Here is a 22,934-nt window from a genome sequence, read left to right on the forward strand (position 1 = left end):
CACACTTTCTTTTGAGCTCTGTTGGCATGAGCAAGGCATCTAAGCTAACTGCTCCTTAGTTTCATCACCATTCAAATGGAAGTAAACAGAATACCCACACTGCTTTTCTCACAAGGTAAAGGGTAAATTGATTTGAAAGAGAAAACTCATAAATGCGGGATGAAGTTATTATTGCAAGCCCAGGTCATTGAGATTCCCAATGGCCCAGCTGGCAGGATTCAATATTAGGCAACCACTCAGAAAAATCTCTTCTCTTTGAAAGTTTAACGGCCTGAATCAGGAGATTGGAAGTGTTCCTAGGATGATGTTGGAAGTGGGCACATGTGCAAATATCTACCAAAAATCTAGGAACATATATGTATTACCTTTCAAACCTTTGTCCCCTGTTCCCCCTAACTTCTGTGTCTTTTGCATCCTCTTTGGTATCTCTGAACTGAAAGCTTTATGAACATTTAGAAATGTTGGAAACGTTTAAAATGTATCCATTTCCAAAGCTTGGATAAGTGATTTTCATACACTTCCAAAAAGGAAGAAGGCTTTGCTCTCCAGCTGTTTTACCGTTCTGTCTTTATATGTCCAAGTATTAGATGAGCCCATCTGTGTCGGTGTGCCTCTGTGCGTGAACATGCTATAGTTACAGGAGACGTTTACATACTTATTTTTCCCATGTTTAAGAATCAAAAATAACTAATATCACTACATATAATACATGTGAAATATGTTCAAAATTTTTCACATGATTTAATTAATTTCATTTATAACAATGGAGACTTCTGAAAATTGTTATTGTAACTTGTTTAAAGAAATTTTTGGAGAAAGTAGATATTAATAACACAAAGTACCCTGAGGCTGTTTTGTTCAGGATAATCAACCTACAACGATAATTAAGTAAATAACCAAAAATAGACCAATTCCTACCCTTTAAAAGTATAAAATGGAAAAAGAACATACATACCTATATTTATATACATATATGTTTAATATATATGAAATTAAAGATTGCTCTTTCATTATTTTTTAAAATTAGCTATTTTTTTAAATTTGTCACTCTTACCTTCCTGATTCTTGGCAGGTCCAGTCACGGTAAATCTGGAATCAGAAGCCCTTTCCAAACTGCTGATTTGGAGTGAAAGGGGCTGATTAAGTGCCTTCTGTTTTCCATATTGATTAATTAGTTCGTAATGACTATATACAAAGTAAAAGATAAAACAAAATATTTGTACATCAACCAAGATAAAATTATACGTACCGGGTCTCTGCATACCTTAGACTTTAATATCAGATTATCAGCAAAATTGTTGTTATTCTTTTGATAAAGTCTGTAGGGTATAACTAATTATTCAGCCTAAACCTAATATACATGTACTCAGAGTCACAGTAATAGAGAATTATAGATTCAGAGCTTTAGATCATCTACTCCAAACACTTTATTTTCTAGATTAAGTAACTGAGTTCAAGAAAAGGTTAACAGTTTTCCAGGGTGATCCATAAAGTGAGAGGCATCATTTCTCCTCAGGTCCTCTGATTCCAATTAGAGCACTCTTTCCCCTGACCAAACTGCCTCATTGTAAATTTTGATGTTGATTATTATATTTATTACTTATTCTCTTTAGCTGTCACTCACTTTCAGGTTTCCAACGTATAATGTGGCTTTTCCTAAAACTAACTTTAAATCTACTATAACTGGAGGTATCAGCAAAGATTAAGAAACAAACAGGAAAAAAAACCGTGTCTTTAAAGCAGACTTTATAAATAAATTTTTGTGAAGTGAACTTTTGGGAAGACCAAATACTAAAATGTATGGAAAACATTGGAAAACCTTATAGAACTATAAAAATGGCACCTATCATCCTCGTTATCCTTACTTCTGAAAAATCTGATCTCACATTCCCTGACTCTACTTTGTAACTCGTCTCATGCTTATGTCCTCCTGAACTTGGAGATCCGAAATTGGCCTTTGGACCAACTTCTTCACAGTGCCTTGAAGTATGCTTGCCAGATGCTTGCCATATTATGCAACTATGAAAGTCCCAGACAGTCTCCTTTGTATGGAGGAAAAATGATTTTAAATGCAATTCCATACAAATTATTAGAATTAAAACGTTGATACTTACATGGAATGACCACTGAAAGCAGCATGTTCCTCAGCTGTCTGTCCAAATGTATCTCGGCAAGAGAGATCAATATCATATTGAAGAAGAAGACTGACTACACCTGTTGGTTTACAACGGGCAGCAATCATCAGGGCTGTTCTAGAATAACAAAGAAACCATCGACATTTCAGAATTTAAAGGAGTCACACGTAATTAGATTTCTCTCGATATGTTGCAACAAGAGGATATCTCATATATGAGGTTATACGCATGTGCAACATGAATACTTCGTGAGGGATGAGTACTTTTTGTGCTTATATGCAGCATGAAAAATGGCAGTTAGGAAAAGAAGGAAAGACAGGATTGAGAGGGGTATTTTTTTGTCCTCTTAGAGTTCTAGCAGGAACTGTCCAATTCAAGATTTTCATGACAACAAGAAGGTAGTGCATCAGAGTAACTTGTGTACAAAAGTGAAGAACTTTCAAGGGAGCCTACACCAAGTTTCCACTTGTTTACTAGCCTTGAAAGGAAAGTGGAGGTTCTTTGAAAGTAATGTTTATGGACAAGCTCATGTAACTGAAGAAAGGTTCATCACCAGATAGCTAGGACCATTGGATTTCAAGGAGGCCCATTAACCCATGAAGGCAGTTGATAAAGAGTTAGTGTGATTACAAGCTGCACTAGTAGAGAAAATATCCAAAATCATGAAAACAGAGATCTTCTGAAGTTCCGAGTTTGTGGTATGTTGAATAATTCACTGTCTTTCTGCCTAAGGCAGTATTGTAGGTATATCAGTAATGTCACGTAGAGGTTTACTGCTCCTTGATTACTTCGTGATAACTCATGGGGCAGCGAGGTGGTGCAGTGCATAGAGCACGAGTGCAGGAGTCAGGAGGACCTGAGCTCAAATCTCACCTCAGATACTTGACACTCACTAGGTGTGTGACCTTGGCCTAGTCACTTAACCCTAATTGTCTCATCCTGGGTCATCTCCAGTCACCCTGATGAATATCTGGTCACTGGATTCAGATGGTTCTGGAGGAGAAGTGAGGCTGGCAACCTGCACAGCCCTCCCTCGCTCAAAATAAAGTCAATTGCAAGTCATGGCAGTATTGCCCTGATGGCATGGTCTTCTTCTGCAAGGAAGGATGAACACTCACGCAGTGATAACCGATATAATAGGCTAACTCTGTGGAAGGTGGAAGTAGTGTCAAAAATATCCATGTAATATAAATACATTATATGGGGAAATTATGGATATTTTAAGGTATATTCAAGTGCTAATAAACTCTTTATGGCAGGTAGAAATGTTGATTCTGTTTAAATGTTTTTCTCTGATCCAAAATCTCAATACCAAACATAGCAAAAGGAACGAGTACAATATATTTGGGGGTGGCGCGGAATAAAGGATTATGGGAAAGATTGAAACTGATGGAGTTTTGAAATCTAGTATTAGCACTAAATATTATCCTATATTTAAAAATATTAGGTTTGTTTTTAAAAGATTATATTTAGTTTTGCGATCCAAGATGATGGAGTAAGCAGTAAATCGCCATAACTCTCCAATATTCACCTCGAAACAACCATAAAACACTGCCCCCAAACAAATCCTGCCACAGCAGAACCATCAAAAGTATAGGGTGAAACAATCTTAGAGCCCCAAACCTTGGAAGATTGACAGGGAAGTTCTTTCTCACTTGGGTAAAAGGGAGCATACTCCAGGACAGGAAGTATCCCAACAGGCCAGCAGCAAGCCCCATCTCAACAAAGCAATGGTAGATTCTGAGCCCCAGTATAGGGAGTGGGCAGACTCCAGTTCTAAGAACTGACATGCCTCAGAATAGACTCAGCCAAACAGGTAGGGTCTATCCCTACAGGTGATTAAGCAAACAGGCAACCACCGATGGTTACAATGACAAGAGCTTCAGGGTATATCTAGGGAAACTCAAGAACACTCCACCAGTCATAGCACATGACAAACATCAGCAGTAGAACTCCGGGACAGCATCAGGTAAGCTGCCAGAACCCTACTATCTGCAGCAGTGCCTGTCATTCCCACTCCCATCCCCTGAGCAAACCACTGTAAAAGAGGGCTCCCACACGAGTCAGCAAAACATTGCAGCACCAGGTAAACAGCCAGGACCTGGAGACCCTGCTATAAAATTCTGAAACAGTGCCCTTTCCACATTGTGAGCAGAGCTCAAATTGAAAAGAAAGGGGAAAAAAAGACGAGCAAAAAATAATTGGAAAAAATGACCATAGGAAGTTATTGTGGCCACAAAGAATGTGGAGGAAAAAAATTCAGAGAAGGAGAATGACGCCAAAACACGTATAGGCAAAATCGCAAAGAAAAAAGAGATGTGATCTCAATCCCAGAGAGAGCTCATGGAAGAGCTCAGAAAGGAAATTAAAATCATATAATAGAGGTAGAAGGAAAAGTGTGCAAAGAATTGAGTGATGAAAGAGAATTATGACAATATAAAATATTTGGGACTCTCTCTTCCAGTACAAACCAACCAACAATGAACACCATTACAAAACGTTTTTCACTCAAATCAAGTCAGATCTGACTTATCTGAAAAATATCAGTTATTCATTGGTAAGCCAAGTTAATATGATACAAATGACAATTCTACCAAAAGTAATATCTTACTCAGTGCCATACCAATCAAACTACCAAAATTATTGTACAGAAATAAAAAAAATACAATTCATCGGGAAGAACAAAAGGTCCAGAATACCAAGGGTATTAATCAAAAATAATACAAGTGAAGGTGGTCTATCTCTACCATATATAAAATTCTATTGTATAAATCGACAATCATCACAGCCACTTGGAACAGGCTGAGAAACAGAGTGTAGGATTAGTGGAATATGTTTGGTATCAAAGAACCATGGTCAATGACTACAGTAATCTTCTATATGAGAAACCCAAAATTCCAGCTTCTGAATTCGCTAGTTGACAAAAAATGCTGAGAAAACCGGGGAAAAAAGTCTCATGACAGAAAATGTTATTCACTTACAGCGAAGCAATTATGGAGTCTGAATGGAGGTGGAAGCATACTATTTTCTCTCTCTTTTGGTTTTCTGTTTTTTTCTGTCTTCAGATTTTCCTCTTTTATTCTACTACTTCTGTCAAACATGAGCAGTGTAGAAATAGGTTTAATATGATTGTACATGTACAGCCTATATTGGTTTGCATAACATCCTGGGAAAGGGGGAGGCCCAGGAGGAAGAACAATTTGAACTCAAAATTTGAAAACTGCAAAAAATTGAAAATTAAAAATAAATAAATTTTAAAAGAATAAAAGAGAGAAAACGTGACAATGTAAGTGCTTCCATCGTCCTCAAATATTAAAAGAACCAGGAGAAGGCTTCAATGCCTTTCATGGATCCTCTATGTAGAATTTCTGCTATTAGGACAAAAATCATGTAGCATGAGAAAGTATGGAAAGACTAAAATCTCAGCCAGTGGCATAAATATTCACAGTAATAAGGTCACAGGATCATTAAAGTCAGTCATCTTATTATTGTATTGATTTGTATTTGTCAATGCACATATTCTTAAGGACAATCAAAGGAAGAAGAAGGAAAAATTACACACATCAATTCTCATGGGTGACATGAAGATTATTTCATATAGAGAATCAATTGCATCACGAGTGCACACAACAGCTATGTGATGATCTTAAGTCATTGAAAATCAAACAGGGAAACCTGCAAAAAGAAATCACTAATTGATGGTGGATGGCATGCCCACATGAATGGCTTTCTCTGCTGCAGAAGCATAAATAGTAGCCCTTTTCATAATTGATGTTTGTGCACATTGTCACCCTTTCTCAGTGATGAACAATTTCAATTATTGTTGCTCACTAAGAGTTCCCTGACTGAAGTTGTTCTTATTCCTCTAATAACAGTTACCTCTTTTTTTCTTGGAAGCTTTAATTACCGTACCTGTCATGCCTATCTGATGTATTCACATTTGCTCCATTCTTCAAGAAAAGATCGACCATATCTCGGTTATTTTCTTTAACTGCAAGCAAAAGTGGTGTGCAGCCTTCCTGCAAAAACATATTAAAGATCAAGTTTAGGTATGCAAGAATTGTTTAGATGATAGAATTCAGTTGAAGGCATGTTGTGAACATCCTGTGAACTTGCTAATGACATATTAAGGAAGTAGGCTACAATGGAACTCTGGAATGAGAAGAGCAGGGCATAAATCCAGCTTCTGTTAGTTAATTTCCATGTGACCGTAAGTAAATTATTTCACTTCTTTGGGCCTTAGTTTCCTCACATGTAAAATGAGGGAATGAAGTTAGATAGCCTCTGGGATTGCTTCCAGTTATTAATTTGTGATCAGGACATAGAAAACCAGGATGTGTAAGAGACTTTCCTAATCTTTTAGGGGTACCTTCCTTTCCTCTGTCTTCATGTCATGATCAATGATTGTCTGCGTGCAGTCACCCTTATTTCCCCAGTACTTGGCCAAGCTACAACTAAATTCTGGTCAGTTTTCAAGTTGCCTAGTTCTCTTCATCCTTTCCCCTGAAGTGTGTACAACCAGCCTCAAAAACTCAAGAAAATCTTGCCTTAAGGTGCTGAACCTTGAAGAAAGTCATTTTCTTGATATTTTCCCTCCCTTCACAACTCTCCTAATGTATATTTTGATTTTTATTTTCTCTCTTGAGCAGCAGTGACGAAGAGTCAAACCTTTTCTTAAAAATCAGGAGATACTCAATAAGTCTAGAAAGGAAACGATATAGTGTGTAGGAAACAGAGAAAAAAAAACACACCTACATACGCCTAAGAATTTGTTCTTGTGAAATGTCTGTCTGCAGTTTTATGCTGAACAAATTTTTAAAAGATTATTTTTTAAAACATTATGACATTTCTTCCTGACCAATTAACATTGTACTATCATAAGTAAAGGTTTATATGTAAAGTATTGCAGACAGATATTTGATGGAACCTTTAAATTCTGGGTACCAGACCTAATATAGCATGCAAAGAAAATTCTAGAGAGACAGATGTGATGGAATGAATGGAGAGCCAAACTCAAAGTTAGTGAAACAGAGATTCAAGGCCTGCTGCTGAGACACTTAGAGTGGCTAGGTGAGCCTGGGAAGTCACTTCACATTTCAGCATTACAAACCACTCCCTCAGTCAAGTTTTCATCACTTTTTTGTGTGTGTGTCATGCACCCCTTTCCAGAATAATGCTTTTAAATACCTAAAATACAGAGAGTGCAAAGGAAGCCAATGACATTGAAAGAACTATAAAATAAATGGTGATTTTTTTTTTAATTAATGGATCCCAGGTTAACAACCCTACTCGAAGATTAAATCTTAGAACAGGCCCTGGTCCAAAGCAGTCGAGGGAAGTTCCTCATTAAGAGTTCCGATGTGAATGGAGTCTCCTCCCCATTTTGCCTGGCCATCAGAAAATTCCCAAGGCCAATGAACTTTGACTAGAGATGGATTTTAAGATACTTGCATTAAAGAAATGCTTCCAAGAATATAATGTGAATTGGAAAATACCTGATTTACCCATTTGAGCTCAGAAAATATTTTCTCACACAAGAGGTAGACTTCTACCTTGTTTTTTGCTTCCATGTCTATTGTATGTCTAAGCAGCTTTGCTGCTATTGCTGTGTTAAGTCCAGAGGCAGCATAGTGAAGTGCAGTGTTGTCACCGGTATCCATCAGAGCAGGATCTGCACCATACTCCAGCAGGATCCTTGCACACTCCTCCTGCTGACACTGTACTGCCTGTGAATGGAATGTAGAGAAAGAGACAATCAATACTCTAAAAAGTATTTAGTATACTAAAACATCATTAGTGATATTTAAATAAGTTAGTAAAGCACATTTTCTTAATCAAAACGCATTCTATCGACCAGGAAGGTTAACTAGGGCATACCTTCATTAAAGATGTCTGATAGTGCTTGTCACGCAGGTTTATTTTGCATTTTCTCTCTACTAAGAGAGACACAACATCTGGATGGCCATTTGCAGAAGCCAGGTGTAGAGGTGTGCTATGAAAATGAGAGCTAAGTCATTGCTTGGTAATTACGAAAATCAAAATTGTACTCTTGTTAGGTACTATATTTCTAACATAAAATGCATTATTGTTACTCTGCCTGAAATCGAAATCACTGCCCAAATAAATATAAGTGGCCACCCTTCTCACCCGAGGACATCTACAATGTGCATTAGTTCTTCTGACCGGATATGATGAACAAAAACGTCTGGGAAATAAATAGCAGACTCAGAAGAACATTTCACTGGAAGAGAGCAGCATTTGCTCCCACCTCGCCACTGAGAAAGAGTAGGTCAGCTGGAAGCAGACTACAAGTAAAAGGAAAGAGTTTCCCCTCCATTAAAAATGGGCAGGCAGGAGGGTCAGGGGTCATCAGCAGTCAGGACTTGGGATCCAATCTCCAGGAGGCAGAGCCTGCGCCTGCCCTGGCCCAGGTGCTCAAAGGACAACTTTTCCAAGAGTTAGCCAAGGCACACGCAGACTCGTGGTGGGAGGGCGGGGGAGGGGGTTGTCTTAGACTGTTCCTGGGGGGAGGGGGGGCATCCCTTCTCTCACCCCCAGCGCCCTCTCACCGCTTCTCTTTATCCAGATCGTCCACGTGTGCCTGGCCCAGCAGCAGCAGGTGCTGCACCCTGGCCACATCCCCGAAGGAGGCAGCTTTATGGATCTTCCCGAGGTCCTTCATTTTGATGACATAACCAGCACCTGGGCCCAAGGGTCGGACCTCGCTGTCTCTCCTGGGAGAGGAGGAGCCAGATGGAGACCGCTCTCTCCTTCTCAAGATTTTGAAAATCTTCCTCATCCTGAGGGCGGGCTTCAGAGATGGTCTGGAGAACTCACTTGGAGTCCCTCAGCCTTTTCCAGGAGCTCTCTTACTCTCCAAAACACTTCGATAGTCAGAGACTCCAAGGAAACTGCGTCCAAACAGGGCAACAGTTAGAAAGGAATCGATCCTGGAGATGGTTGGAGCCCTAGCAACGCCTCGAGGGAGACCGAAGTGCGCGTGAGCTTGACAGACGCTCAAGGCATGCGCACGCGCCCAACGGGAAAGATTAAGCCTGCACGAGTGCTCAAGGAACATTGTAGTCAAATTCCAGAATTATCAGGTCAATGAGAACACATACTGCATACAGTCAGAAAGAAGCAGTTCAAATACCATGAAATTACAGTCAGGATCACGAAGGTCCTTGGAGCTTCTACATTAAAAGGTCAGAGGCTTTGGGATATGCTATTCTGTAAGGCAAAGAAGGTTGGACTATATCCAAGGGTCAGGTACCCAGCAAAAATGAGGGTGATCTTTCAGTCAAGGAGATGGATATTAAATGAAAGAAGGGACTTCCAGATCTTCCTGATGAAAGGGCAGAGATTGATGGGAAATGTGACCTTCAAATAGAAGACTCAAGAGAAGTATGAAAAAATAAACAAGAAAAACACATTTTAAAAACATCAGCTTATTCAATAAGAGAGAACTGTTGACACATCTATGTGGGACAACAATACTCTTGACAATTTTGACAATTTTATCTTTATTCTAACATTTAAAAATCTTGAAAATTTTATCTTTATAATGACATAGACAGAGGCTGTGGGTATAAACTAACAGATGTGACAAAAAAAGGAATTAAGCAGCACAAAAAGATTGCAATGAGAGAAGGGGAAAGGAGGACACAGAAAATTGTAAATTACTCCACTTGAAGAGGGACACAAATATATGACTGTAAAGGGAAAGAAGGGAGGGAGATGAGCATTGTTTGTACTTTACTTTCATTAGATATGATTCAAGAAAGGAAGAACATACTCAGTTAAGTATGGAACCTAACTAGGCCCAGAAGCAGTAGGAAGAGCAAGGGGAAAGAAAAAGGAGGGAGTGGTTAGAAGCGAAGGAAGACAGAGGGAGCACCTCTGCCCTTTCTGAGAATCAGAAAGGGGCAGCTCATCAGTGTCACTAATACCTACAGGGAGGAAGGAATGCAACCAATAGAAGGTGATATCTCAAACAAATTTCTTTCCTTCCTTCATTAATTGATTTCATCCGTTTCTGCTTTCATAGGCAGAGGGAAAGAGTTATAAAATGCATGATAATAATTTGATCGACTTCACGATGTTGTCTCACACATGTTCCATGAAAGAGAAGGAACATAAGGATTTGTAATAGGAATAACTTTCAGTTAGATTTCTAAAATAAGGCTCCTTCCATTACAATGATTCAGTAATTGACATTCATCATTGCTCTGTATGATAAAAATTCAAGTTCGTCAAATGCCAAATTTAGGATTTTGCATTTCTGTTATCCAACATCGGTTGGAAGTAAATCGTTTAGGAAGTAAATCATTTAGCCCTTAGTAGTCCTTTGCCGCCTGGGTACTGGAGTGCTCCCTATTCATGCTCTCCTCCTGACTTTATAGAAGGAATCTCATAGAATGGATCTTCTAAGCATTTTGATATAGCTTTCCAACCTATCCTGAATGGGGCCCAGTTTGCTTGAACTGATGGGACTGCAACATCAAATTTTTATACTTTGAACTCAATAATTCTTTCACTAGTACTTTGAAATTTGATGGTAAAGGAAGTTTAGGTTACTATCTACTGAGCACACTCCAGGTCTCACTTTTTCCACCCTTAAAAGAGATGTTCAGACTAGAAAACTTCTAAAAGTTTTAAATCAATGATAAAATGAAAATGCTACAGTTCTCCCAGAAAAGACCTTTTTCTCAAGACGTGTACTAGGAAAGTTTAAGACAGTTACCATTTCGTTGGTTTGGAGCTGAGATGATTGTACCAGGATAATGACTCTTAATGTAGGACAAATTCTTATCTTCAACACCTAAGAGGAAAATAACTTTTGCAAAAGAGTGTTAGTCTTCGAGCGTGAAGAGCCCTAGATTGAAATACTGCTACTAAAACCTACTGAGTGTGATGATATGGGTGGGGGTGGCATTTCACAAGTTCTCCTCACCTAAGTTTGATTCTGTAAAATGAATTTAACAATATGAATATTGCCCTCATAAGTGTGTTGCCAGTCTGAAGTGAGATAATGCAATGAAAGTCATTTGCACAGAACCCTACTATGCCTGTGCAAATAGTAGGTATTGTTATTTTTGTCATTACTGTAGGATGAATCAGTGTGGTGTCCCATCGACAGAGCAAAGGAAATGAAATATGCTGAAAGGCAGACAGTTTTACAGGCCTAAAAATCCAACCCACATCTTCAGATTGATGAAGCACCTTTAAGACCTATTCTTTGGGAAACCTGAGTCTGACCGAAATGTGAAATAAGTGCAACTCCCTCGATTTACTTTTTCTCCGTATGCTTCTTGGCCCCTTGGAGTTTGTTCTGAGGAAACAATTTGTTTCTAAGGAAAACTCATAATATACAATTTAATTTTGAATAGCATTTTTTCCCCTTTTAATTGTATTTAGGTCTCGAATGATAGTAATGAAAAAGAAAAATATCTGCTGGACAAAAATGGAACCCTACAGTACAAAATTGCTATGCTCAAACTGGAACTAAATACAGTAAAAATTAATGATCATGCAAAAGAAAATCAAGATCCAGAAGAAATTGAGGTTTGAAAAGAAAAGAAATATGGGCTTCAAGAGGAATTACAACTGAATGAAGGAGCAGTAACAAAAATCATATCCCAGTAGAGTGGACAAGTAAATGTTCGGACAGCTGAGAATGTAGTGTTGAACACTAAGGTAGAGAATGCAACAAAGAAAAATAGGAAAGGCTTGAGACAGAAATGAAATCATACCACCCCTTCTACTATTGAGGTCATGAACAAAGTGAGAAATCGAAACTAGCCTTTGGACATACCTTTCAGGGAGAAAGAGATGAGTGACTTCATTTACAGCACAAACTAAACCATAACTTGTCTAGGTTAGGGAAAGGCAATTGTGTCCTTTGTCAAGAGCCCTCTACACCTAAAAGTAAAGCCAACAGTCTAAAAAATGAGCTATACCATGTACATGACTACCTTAGAGAAACGATAGCCATTTTGGAAAGCACACAGAGAGAAGTAAAACAGGCCCAACATAACTCAAAGAAACTTGAACACGCAAAGTAAGTGTAAAAAGAAGAACTGAACAAATATATTGTCAAACATAAATCTATCCACGAAAGATTAGCTTACATCTGGAGTGAAAATATATTGCTTCAGCAACAGCTTGAAGATACGCAAAACAAAGGCATCATTCAAGAAAAGGTATGGAGTGATGACCAGGTAGAATGTATTGATGTCTTCAGCAAAGTTCGTGTTGATACTGAAAAGCAAATTCTTATGGTAGAAGAGAGAAATAAAGAGGTAATCAGTGAATATAATCCCTTAAGAGAACAAATGTGTAAATATGAAAATGGGAAAGCAGAAAAAGAGATAGCTCCTTATGTGGTACAGTTTGATAAGCATTTTCTTTTTAAAATGAAAATCAAAGTAATTTTGATCAAGATAAAAGAAGATTTGAATTTTCAGCCTGCAGATGATACTACCTTTCATTGAAAAAATACTGATATGTAGGAAAGGAGAATGAGAAACAATAATACGATGAATATGCTACTAAAATAATAATGTAGCACTGTGTAATAAAATATGAACCTAATCATTATAAGAAAAAAATAATTAAACAGAATGTAATAGAATATAGATATTTAAATTACTAAATGGAAATAATTTCAAATATAAAACTGATAGAATAAAAATAAAATTAAAAAGAAAAGTATGAAAATAAAATTTAAAAATCATCTTTCAAATAAGATGACTCTTTTTGATAATGAAATTATGTAGCCCATGAAATGTGGCTTTCATAAATACACATAGGGTTAATCCCTTGTGCATAAATACTGATGAATTGATTGCTCTAATAATATGCCTACTTTTCCATTTTAATTCTGCCATGGAATAAATTACATGAAATGCTATACCTGAAGAAAATCCTGAAAAATTATGCTAGCAATTATGGAATAATTGAAATGGTACATCTGAATTTTGATTGTGTGGAATAATATAGTTACACTTTTCATAATTACTTGAAAATATTTATCAGTCGATCTATTTTCAATTCAAAACACTTGGAAATATTTTAGAAATATTAATCCCTGGATCATATTTTTAATGCTATTCCAAATGCTGTCACTACGTCCCTTTAAAATTTACGACGGTGATGCTGTTCAAAGATATTATGATTCTGCATTAAGGATAAGTATTTTTTGTACATTAATATTTCCAATTAAAAAATGTTCTTTGCATTGCCACTCCATATTTTTATCTCACTATTTTTTCTCTGTTTTACTAACACTTCTTGCTAAATGCACTCAATTGTAGTTTCTTGGATGATTGCCTTTTATTTTTTGAAGATGGTTAGTCTTTTGTGGTATAATAGCAGTTCTTATTATTTGAGATTTGTTCGCACATGCAGTGGGAGGCCAGACTACAACAAATTGTGCTGGGTAAAAAAAATTTCGTATAATAATAAATATATTTAATTTTAATATATACGATCATGTGATTGAATCTCATGATTTCATGCTAGAACTTAATTTGTTTTTAGGCATTCAATTCATTATGCCCATTTTTCTTTTCACAGTTTTATATTGGCTTCCTTTAGTTTATGTTTCCTTTCCAAAACTTCCTAGATTTTAGTTAAATTTTTTTTACATGATACTTAATTTTATCTAATGACGGAAAAATATTAATTTCTTTTGCTTTTCAGTTTTATTTGCTATTAATAATATGTACCATAATTGATTGTATAGTGAAATAAATAGGATTTTATAGCATATCTGTATATATCTCTAAAAATACAACTGTGTATTTGTGTTGTGTGTAAATACACACACATGTATGTATGCAGTTGTGCTACATTAGGGCATGAAATGAAATGAAATGATTTCCCTTTACTTAAGTGGTGGAATTAACATCTTTTCCCCTTTTTCTGCCTATTTATTGACTGCAGCCAAGAGTGTACTTCCTATCCTAGCAGAAAAAGGAATTGAATTGCATGTTTGCCAAGGACAGTTCAAGATGTGAATGATAGTGAACGATCTTTTTTTCTGTTTTTCTTTTCTTTTTTCTTTTTTTTTTTCTTTTGGTTTCCAGAAAACCAAATCAATCTGTTCATGTGTTTTTACCAACCTTGACTAGCATATCAGTGCACATGTTCATCCTTCAGGGAAAACTATGTGAGTAAAGAAAACGCAATTTTTACAATAAATGTCCTTATTCAAATAAAGTACTCTACTCTTCTGAAAAATGGAAAGAGAAAACCCTAAAGTTTCTATGTACTATAGGAACCTATAAATTCTTCCTTTCCTTTGCCCCATCTTCCATGTGAATTGCACTAACATAAATTTTAGCCACTAGGTGGCCTTGGAGGTGTTGTAAATCTCAGAAATTGGTAATGGGGAAATAGGGCTGAATGCATGACTTTATGAGGAGTATACCGAGAGTGTAGGAAGATAGCCTTTGATCCATGCTGAATGAAGGATGGGTGGTATAGTCAAAAGAGCCTTGTAATCTCAGGGGCCAAATTGCAGTTCATTTCTCTATTAATTGCAACCGTTATGGCCATGCGTAACTCATTTGGCCTCTGTGGTGTAGCTTTTCTCATCTGCAAAATGAGGTGGTTGTATTCACTAGTCCCTGAGAATATTTCTAGTTCTAAATCTACCAAAAGTGTGAATACATTGATGAAATTATGTTGCATGTCATAATATTTATATCTGTTAATTTTTAAGGTTTATTCTTCTTATATAAGCTGATATGAATTTATGAACTAATTAATAGAAACAATGCGAACATATTTCTATTAGGTTACAGTAAGAAAGCTTCAACTAGAACTTACTCATTCAAAAAAACATCCAGGACAGAAGCTTAACTAGAGGGTAAATCACTTTTTGGAAATAATTTGGGAGATATGAAACAAAACTGCAGAAGGGAATACATCAAACTAAATGCAACGTATGAATTCAAAAAGTCAATAGTTGCTCATTGGTTAATGGAAAGTGTTTTCAATGTAACTTCAGTTTTTACCATTATTATCTGAACACTGCGTCTGTCGTTCAAACGGACATAAAACAAGATTGATAAACTCCACCATTTCTACTCTTCAATTGGGATAATTATATTCACTCTTTAGGTGTTTGACAGTTTTGTTTTTCTGTCCTTATGCAAACAATGAGGTGGTTTTCCAAGTAACAGTACTAACTAAATCATTTCCATCACTTTATATTTGGAAATTCCTTAATCTTTATTTTCTCATTTAATCCCCATAACAGTTCTGTGAAGTGGAAGTTGCTTACTTCTAATCAAACCACTTGAATAAGAGAAAAATGATATTTCTTCATAATTTGTAAATATATAACTTGTGCATGCCAACGGACATTGAGAATTAAATTAATTAGATGAATAATCTTATTAATATTCTCTAATTTATTCGTAATGATCTCACCGTGTTGCTTTGCATCTCCACAACTTCAGTCATGCTCTTCTTCTTGCTTAATTATACTTCCCCATTTCTGCTACCTATCCATAATCTATCTGTTCCTCAGCACCCTGATGCACGAATACCTCTTTCACCTCCAAGATCCTTTTGAATTCCAAAAGAATGATTCGTTTGCTACATGCCTTTTTGGACTTTTCAGTCCTATTGATTTCACAGTCTTCTGAATTCCACTTTTCATCTCATACCACATGATTTCCTATTTAACTGTATATTGATAGACTTATATTGTTCCTGTTATCAACCTACCATTCTGTGTGCCTAAGGCTTGTTTCCTCAACTAGACTGTAATTTCTTCAGGACATGGATTGTTTATAAAACGTCATCTTCCATAGAATTTGTTTTTCACAGCTTGTTGGAAACAAAAATCATGGTCATTATTGTAGTAGTAGTGGTGGGAGTGGCATTAGCAGTAGTAGTCATCTTCATAGTGGTAGAAGAAGAAGAAGCTAAGTAAATGTTTATTTCTTGATTTTACCCTGAGTTGAAAGTGTAGCTAACATTAAAATTGTTCCAAGGTCATATGTGGACTGTATTTGGAATAGGCCACTGTGAGTCTTTCTAGTCTCATTTTTTATTAGTTCTCAATTCCCTAGAGTCTCCCAGTGGCAAAATAGAAATTCAGTAAAAATTTTTTTACTGTTAATATTAATAGCACTACTACAAGTACTACTACTACTACCACCACCAATCCTACCACTACTACTTCTACTACTTGTACTAGAACTACTAGTACTAGTACTGCTACTACTACTACTACTACTATTACTACTACTACTACTACTACTACTACTACTACTACTACTACTACTACTACTACTACTACTACTAAAATTATTATAGTAAAGGCTAAGGAAAGCATAGAAGAGTCAAGTTCCCTAAAATGTTCCCTTTGTTACTGCAAAATACATTTCTCTATTATCAGTTGTGTCTCACATTTTTGTGCTTTTAAATGTAATATATTCATCATTACACCAGCCAAAAATTACAAAAATATATATACTTGGTATACTTCAAAACCTATTTTCAGTCTTGTACCCATTTTCAATGGTAAAGTAATAGAAATTATGCCAGCACACCGAAAAATAAAATTTTCAACGACGAGGTTGTTCTCTGCTTGGAGGTACGTTGCTGGAATTATGGATAGAATGTTGGCCTTGGGTTAGAATGACCTGAAAAATATTTCTAAGTCTCAGAAATCAATATTGGAATAAAATATGTTATGTTTCCCAATTAACTCCCCTACCACCCATTCCTTTTATTACCGTCGCATTCTTTTTGGGACACATTGATTAAAATACTAGCCTTCCAAAACTTTTGTCTTTAGGCTACAATTGGGAAGGTACGTGTGAACTGAGCAGTAGAAGGTACAGCAAGGAAGCACTAAGTTAGAGTCCATCTTTGGCACTATGCCTTAACTCACATGATTGCCTTCCAAGGAAAACTGGCATCATTTCTTTCCTGTCTAATTTCCCTGACTATGCTGGCAACTAAGTTTTTACTACATAAGACTTAATCCAAATTACTGTTTCCTCCTTTTTCAACACTTCATCAAATAGTGAATGCCGGTTATGTGAGTTAAACTATGGTTAATTCTGACCAGGTTACAAATACTATGTGTAAGACATGTCCTCTTTCCTTGTAGAATATGCCCTTTCACTGGGAAGCCAATGCAGAATAGTGGAAGTTCATTTATAATACAAGGTAAGATATAAAGAACTACTCACTGAATGGTATATATGTAAATATTTATAAAAAGGAGAGACCACTATAGTCAGGGGTTAGAGCAGGTGGTAGTTAAGCCAGTCCTGTTCTTCCCTACACAAAAAATGGTCAATGAAAATTTGCAAAGTTAGCAATTCTACTGCAAGAACAGTTGCCAAATAGCTACATTTACTGTGTAGTATATATTTGCATGCATAATATCTATTGATATGATACATATATACTAAGAAATACCTGCACTTGAAGGTGACTTTTCCAACATCCCCAGGCTTGGCTCAGCCCCTTGCTGTCCATATGAGTTTTCACAAAGGGTTTTCTGTCTTCAGGCCTTGGTTTCCTCATTTTCAAAATGTTCTAATTGACTTTTCATGTTAGGGACTGTCTATATTTACATCCACTAAAGGAACATTATAAATGCAGCTTTGCTGTCTAATAACATTAAATGATATCATTTGTATTGTGTGGAGTAGCACCTTTAAATACTTCGCTAGCTCCTTTATCCAGATCTGCAACTAAAATTACAAAGACACAAAAACACATCAGTGTAAAACGTTTTTCAAAAGAAATTTACTTACGTTTTAGATTTTGGATTATATTGGTGGAAGCTATCCGGCTTTCTACAAATATTAAAACATAACCAAAACTCATTTGGGGAATATTGTACAATGAAGTTATATTAATGAAGAGCTGATCTTGAATATGCATCTCTTGCAATAGGGATGAAAAGATAAGTTAGGCTACTGTTTCTCTGGTTTTGTTTTTTAAGAAAATGTTGTTGGATGACATCAAGAATTCTTTTTAGATTTATTTCCTTCTCTGTGATTCAAAATAGTTTAAGGCACTTGGTCAAAATTAATACTTTTTAATTATATAATATTTGAGCTATAAAGAGTTTGACTCAACTATCCTGCTCATTCACACAGATTAAAAAAAAACTTTTGGAAACAAGTAAAAAGAAATCTGGAGAATCTGAAAAAGGAGATTTTCTTGACAAGGGGGAAGTGGAGCAAGTATAATCTGAAAGGGATAGACAAATTAATAGGTTGAAAAATAAGGTAATCCATAACATAGAAGAATGTGAAATATCTTCTCTTTATATTCCTCTTGAAGTAGTTAGAACATGTAGCAGGTCATTGGAGAGCTACATCCTTGAGATTTACATCTTCCCCATGACTGCAAAGCAATACTTTCTGTTTAAGTCCTAGTCACAGTTTCTTGCTGCTCTTAGGAACTCAGTAGATAAGTTGGGGAATTTATATTTACATGAATCTTCTAGGCTCCAGTGACTTTCTATCTAGATTTGTATGTTAGAAAATTTTCACCTTCTGCCATTATAAAATTCATGTCCAATAAAATGTATCTAAATATAGTGTGTTAAAAGCACCTATCAAGGATTTTCAAATTGTCACGTGTGAGAAATATCAAGCTTGTTTTGCTCATCAGTGGAAACTGCAAAGACACAAATATTGATTTCACGTATACACAAATTTTCTAAGAATTGGAGTCTTCCCAAAAGGAGATAGACTGTTTGAAGAAAGCAAATGATGGAAAGCCTTTCATGTGCAGTCTTTCCAGGGCTCTTAGAAATTCTGAGCTCCCTCTCATTCTCCGCTTCTCTAATCCTGAAGATAAAAAAATATCCCTGACAAGGAGGACTGAATCATAAAGTATTCGGAACCTATTTGAAAAGAGATTTGAAAATTACCAAAAATAGGTGAAACAAAATTTGATTGCAAGATGATTACCGCTAATATTAAGAAACTTCATAATACAACATAGAGTTAAAAGTGAAGGACTTTCTCTGTGAAAAAAGGGCTCGTGTTGGTTTAAGGGAAGGAAAGACTCTAGTAGTCTAAAGATTTTCATTTCATTCCTCCAGTAAGTGGGTGAAAACCTTTTTAGTGCACTATGTCCTCTGCATCGCTTTTCTATTTTAGGGAATCAAAGACCTTCCCCCAGCATGAAGAATAAGAAATTGACTCATTCATCTTAAACTCTTTCTTTTCTTCTTCTTCTTTTTCTAATTTTCTTTGTTTACAGTGTTGTACAGTCATATCCATATAACTTAGATTTTTTTTCCTCTTCCCTCCTGCTCGTTTCCCCATGGGTTCATCAAGCAATAGATTGCTACATTCCTTGACTTTGTGTCTTGTGTGTCTAACTTATTCCCCTGATCTAAGATTCTGTTTCTTAGCCACGTGGTTTTCATAGTTATTGCTTTATTATATAATTTGAGATCTGGAAGAGATAGGCCACCTTCCCGAGCATTTCTTTTCATTACCTCCCTTGATATTCTGGACCATTTGTGCTTCCAAATGAATTTGGATATTATTTATTCTATTTCTAGAAGTTATTTATCTTGTGTTTGGTGTGCCACTTAATAAGGAAATTAATTTAGGTTGAATTGTCATTTTTTAAATATTTTATCTGATTTAAACTTGATCTGATTATTTGGTGTCATGGGCAGAAGGGAGGAAAATCAAGGAGGGAGAAAAGTTTGGAACATAAAATTTTACAATAGTGAATTGCCAGGCCTAGAGGCCTGTGTGGGCTACCCGAGTCTTCTTACCTTACCTCCGAGGTCTTCGGTTGGCCAAAACCGGATGCTCATATGAGACAAAGGACGTTCCAGAGTCGAACAAGGGTTGAGCTTTATTTCAGGGTCTAGTTACAAGTGCAGGGGAGTCTTCCTTAGGAGGAAGAGCGGGAGATTTCCTAAGGAGGCTAGGATCTTAAGGGATTGGAAGTAGAAGTACAAGCGGGGAGAGAGGGGGATGGGAGAGAGGAAAGAAGAAAAGCGGAACCTACTGTCCTCTTGGCTCCTCACGTGCTAAGAGAGCTTTCAGGCTTCCTCAATCCTACTTAACCTTCAGCCGCACAGTTTGCATCTGAATACCGTGCTGTTAGGTAACTAGGTGTGCCCAGATCCGGGACAATCTCGAGGGCGGGGAGATCTCTCTCCCATCACGTTTCTCACGGGAAGAGGCGGAATTACTCGAGATACTTCGGTTCACCTCGATTCCCTGCCGTTCCCTGGGGGGGTCTCGTGAGAGCTCTAAGATTTAGAAGTCCCACTTTTACCCACCCGAGACCGTCCACAGGGATTTGAACTTCCAATCCCAACCGTGAATGTTGAGAACTATACATGTAATTGAAAAGAATACTACTAAGAGTATTAATGAAAACATTAGAAGACTATTTGAATGTGAGTTACTAGTTTTATTAAAAAAGAGAATGAAATACCAGAGAATTAATAATTAAACAACTAAAATGTGACTACATTTTGTTCATTTGTACATTTGTTCAACATCAAATCATCTTAACCACATATGTAGAAATATGCCACTTGCATTTTGTTGAGTATTCTTTTGCTGTGGTCAATCAAATATTAGAATCATAAAGCTTGAGGTATAAGAGATTTCAGAGGACATCTCAACCAACGCCATTATTTGAGATATGAGAAAAATGCAGGTGAGGAATGTCAACTGACTATCCACATTCATACTAGAAATATGAGGCATGGGATTTGAATCCAAATGATCTGACTTCAATCTGTGTTTTTTTTCCCCATTAAAGAGTGCCTGCTTCTCTTAATTTAAAGCATTAAGTATAATAGAATATTTTCCAACTCCTGGACATGTAGGCCTCGGTCTTCAGCCTTTCTCTGAACAGAATGTGTTATTAGTGGTCATGTGGCTCTCAGATTCAGAGTAGAAGCCGAATGCTCAGGTTTTTTAGCAGCTTTTCCATTTTTCATAGACTGATTTTCCATGTGTGTAAAGAATATTTTCAAAGAATTGTCAGAAAGAAAACAAAAGAATGCACCTTTCCTCCTTACGTAATACAGAAAGCTTTCAATGGTCCTGGAAAGCTTTGGTAACAGGATAGGGGTGCTGGGGAAGGGATTTTACATCTTCTGAAAAATTGATCAAAAAATCATTCTTTAGACAGGGTGGGAAGGTACATATATGGGAAGAGATTGTAAAGTCAAACGACTTATTTAAAAACATCTAGGTCAGCCTAATGTCTGCTTTATTATTAATTGTTATATGTCCCTTTAGCTTGCATAGATTATTATTTCAAATAGGGTAGATATATTTTCAATGTTTCTGCAGTGGAGGAAAGTGGCATTTATGATCTAACGATTAACAAATTATGAGATAAAATTTTGCATGTCCTTAAGGAGACAAGTGATAGAAGTGTTTAAAAAGATAAAATGAACAATTAAAGAGCATTTGTTTGTCATGCTGTAGACTCGTATTTCTGTGATATAAAATCGTGATGAGGAATAGGGACAATATCTGTAAGGGTAAGAAGTGTACGGAGAAGTGTAACACAACTGAAAACACAGGAAGGAGGCAGCTTATGAAGTTATTGAAAAACCAAGCAGAGGATTTTGTATTTGATCTCAGAGCTAAAAACGAGCCAGTGGAATTTAATGTGTAGAGAAATGAAATGATTAGAAGATTTAGCATTTAGGAAGACCACTTTGTCTGCAGAATAGGATATGGACTTTAAGAAGGTAGTGACTGGAGGCCAGCAGATCCACTAAGAAGGTTCCCGAATAGTCCAAGAGCCAGTCGATGAGGGTCTGTATGAAGATGATGGGATATATACAAGAGAGGATGTTTAAGGTAGAAACAAGACTCGGTAAGAGATCTGATATGTGGTATAAATGCAAAGAAACAGTCCAAGTGATGCCAAGGTTATAAGCCTCAGTGACCGGAAAACTTTACCTAGTGTAATAGAGTTCCTACAATAAGGTCCAAAAAAGAAAAGAAACTGCCTCAACCAGTAAAAGTTTCTCCTCCTTGACGAAGGTAATATAAGTTTGGAATGCACGATCCTTTTAAGGTTATTAGTACAACGAACTCATAGATAGTACAAAATAATTCATGACAAATGCTTGAAAAATTTGAATGAATCCCTTCGTGAAGTCAGAAAGGAGAAAAATAACTCTGATGCAGGATAGATCTTTTATGTCCAAGGAATTTCAAAGTGTTTTTTTTAAGTAACGCATTAGCTTTTTAAGAAAAACAGATATTGCACTTTGGATATGAAGAATTACTTTAGAACTGTTGAAATTTTTATTACAACTCAAAGGTTCTTAATCTGTATTTTAAGAGTCTATGTGAATGTTCAAAAGGCTAACAATGTGCTATATTTCAAATGGCATTGGTTATGAAGGTCACAATGGAATCTTCAGAGCTAATCAAGTATAAGTCATTTACAAAGACATCCAGAGAAACGAAGTGACTAAAGTTACATATCTGATCAAAGTTCCAATTTCCTATGCAATCATTTTTCTCTTACACCTATACCTCTTGCTCATCAAAATGTTTAAGGTGTGTCATCCTATTATGATTAATCATAGAGAGCAACAAAAATAAAGAAATGAGACAGGAGTTTTAGTAATTCCTGAATATTTTAAAGTAAATCGCAGATTCTTCAATGTAACAGCTTCTGAATTCCTAACATTCCTATTAATCTGAACCTCCTCTCCCACAGCTACTCTTTCCCCTCCACCCTTGCCCTTGTTGTAAGCTTAAGGAGAAAAACGGTTAGGAGCTTTTTTTTTTCCAT

General features: G+C 36.4%; 1 protein-coding gene across 1 annotated transcript; it reads right to left on the reverse strand.

Moving 5' to 3' along the window:
* Positions 1-1,010: 1,010 nt before the first annotated feature.
* On the reverse strand, positions 1,011-8,964 carry LOC140522084 (uncharacterized). The gene is made up of 6 exons (XM_072637121.1): positions 8,705-8,964; positions 8,013-8,127; positions 7,688-7,861; positions 6,048-6,154; positions 2,115-2,252; positions 1,011-1,185 (listed from the first exon to the last, which is right to left on the reverse strand). Exons 1-6 carry the CDS (start codon positions 8,932-8,934, stop codon positions 1,011-1,013), a joined length of 939 nt encoding a protein of 312 aa, XP_072493222.1. The 5' UTR covers positions 8,935-8,964.
* Positions 8,965-22,934: the final 13,970 nt, after the last annotated feature.

The sequence above is a fragment of the Notamacropus eugenii genome, chromosome 2 (genome assembly GCF_028372415.1).
Source record: "Notamacropus eugenii isolate mMacEug1 chromosome 2, mMacEug1.pri_v2, whole genome shotgun sequence".
In the NCBI taxonomy this organism is placed as follows: Eukaryota; Metazoa; Chordata; class Mammalia; order Diprotodontia; family Macropodidae; genus Notamacropus; species Notamacropus eugenii.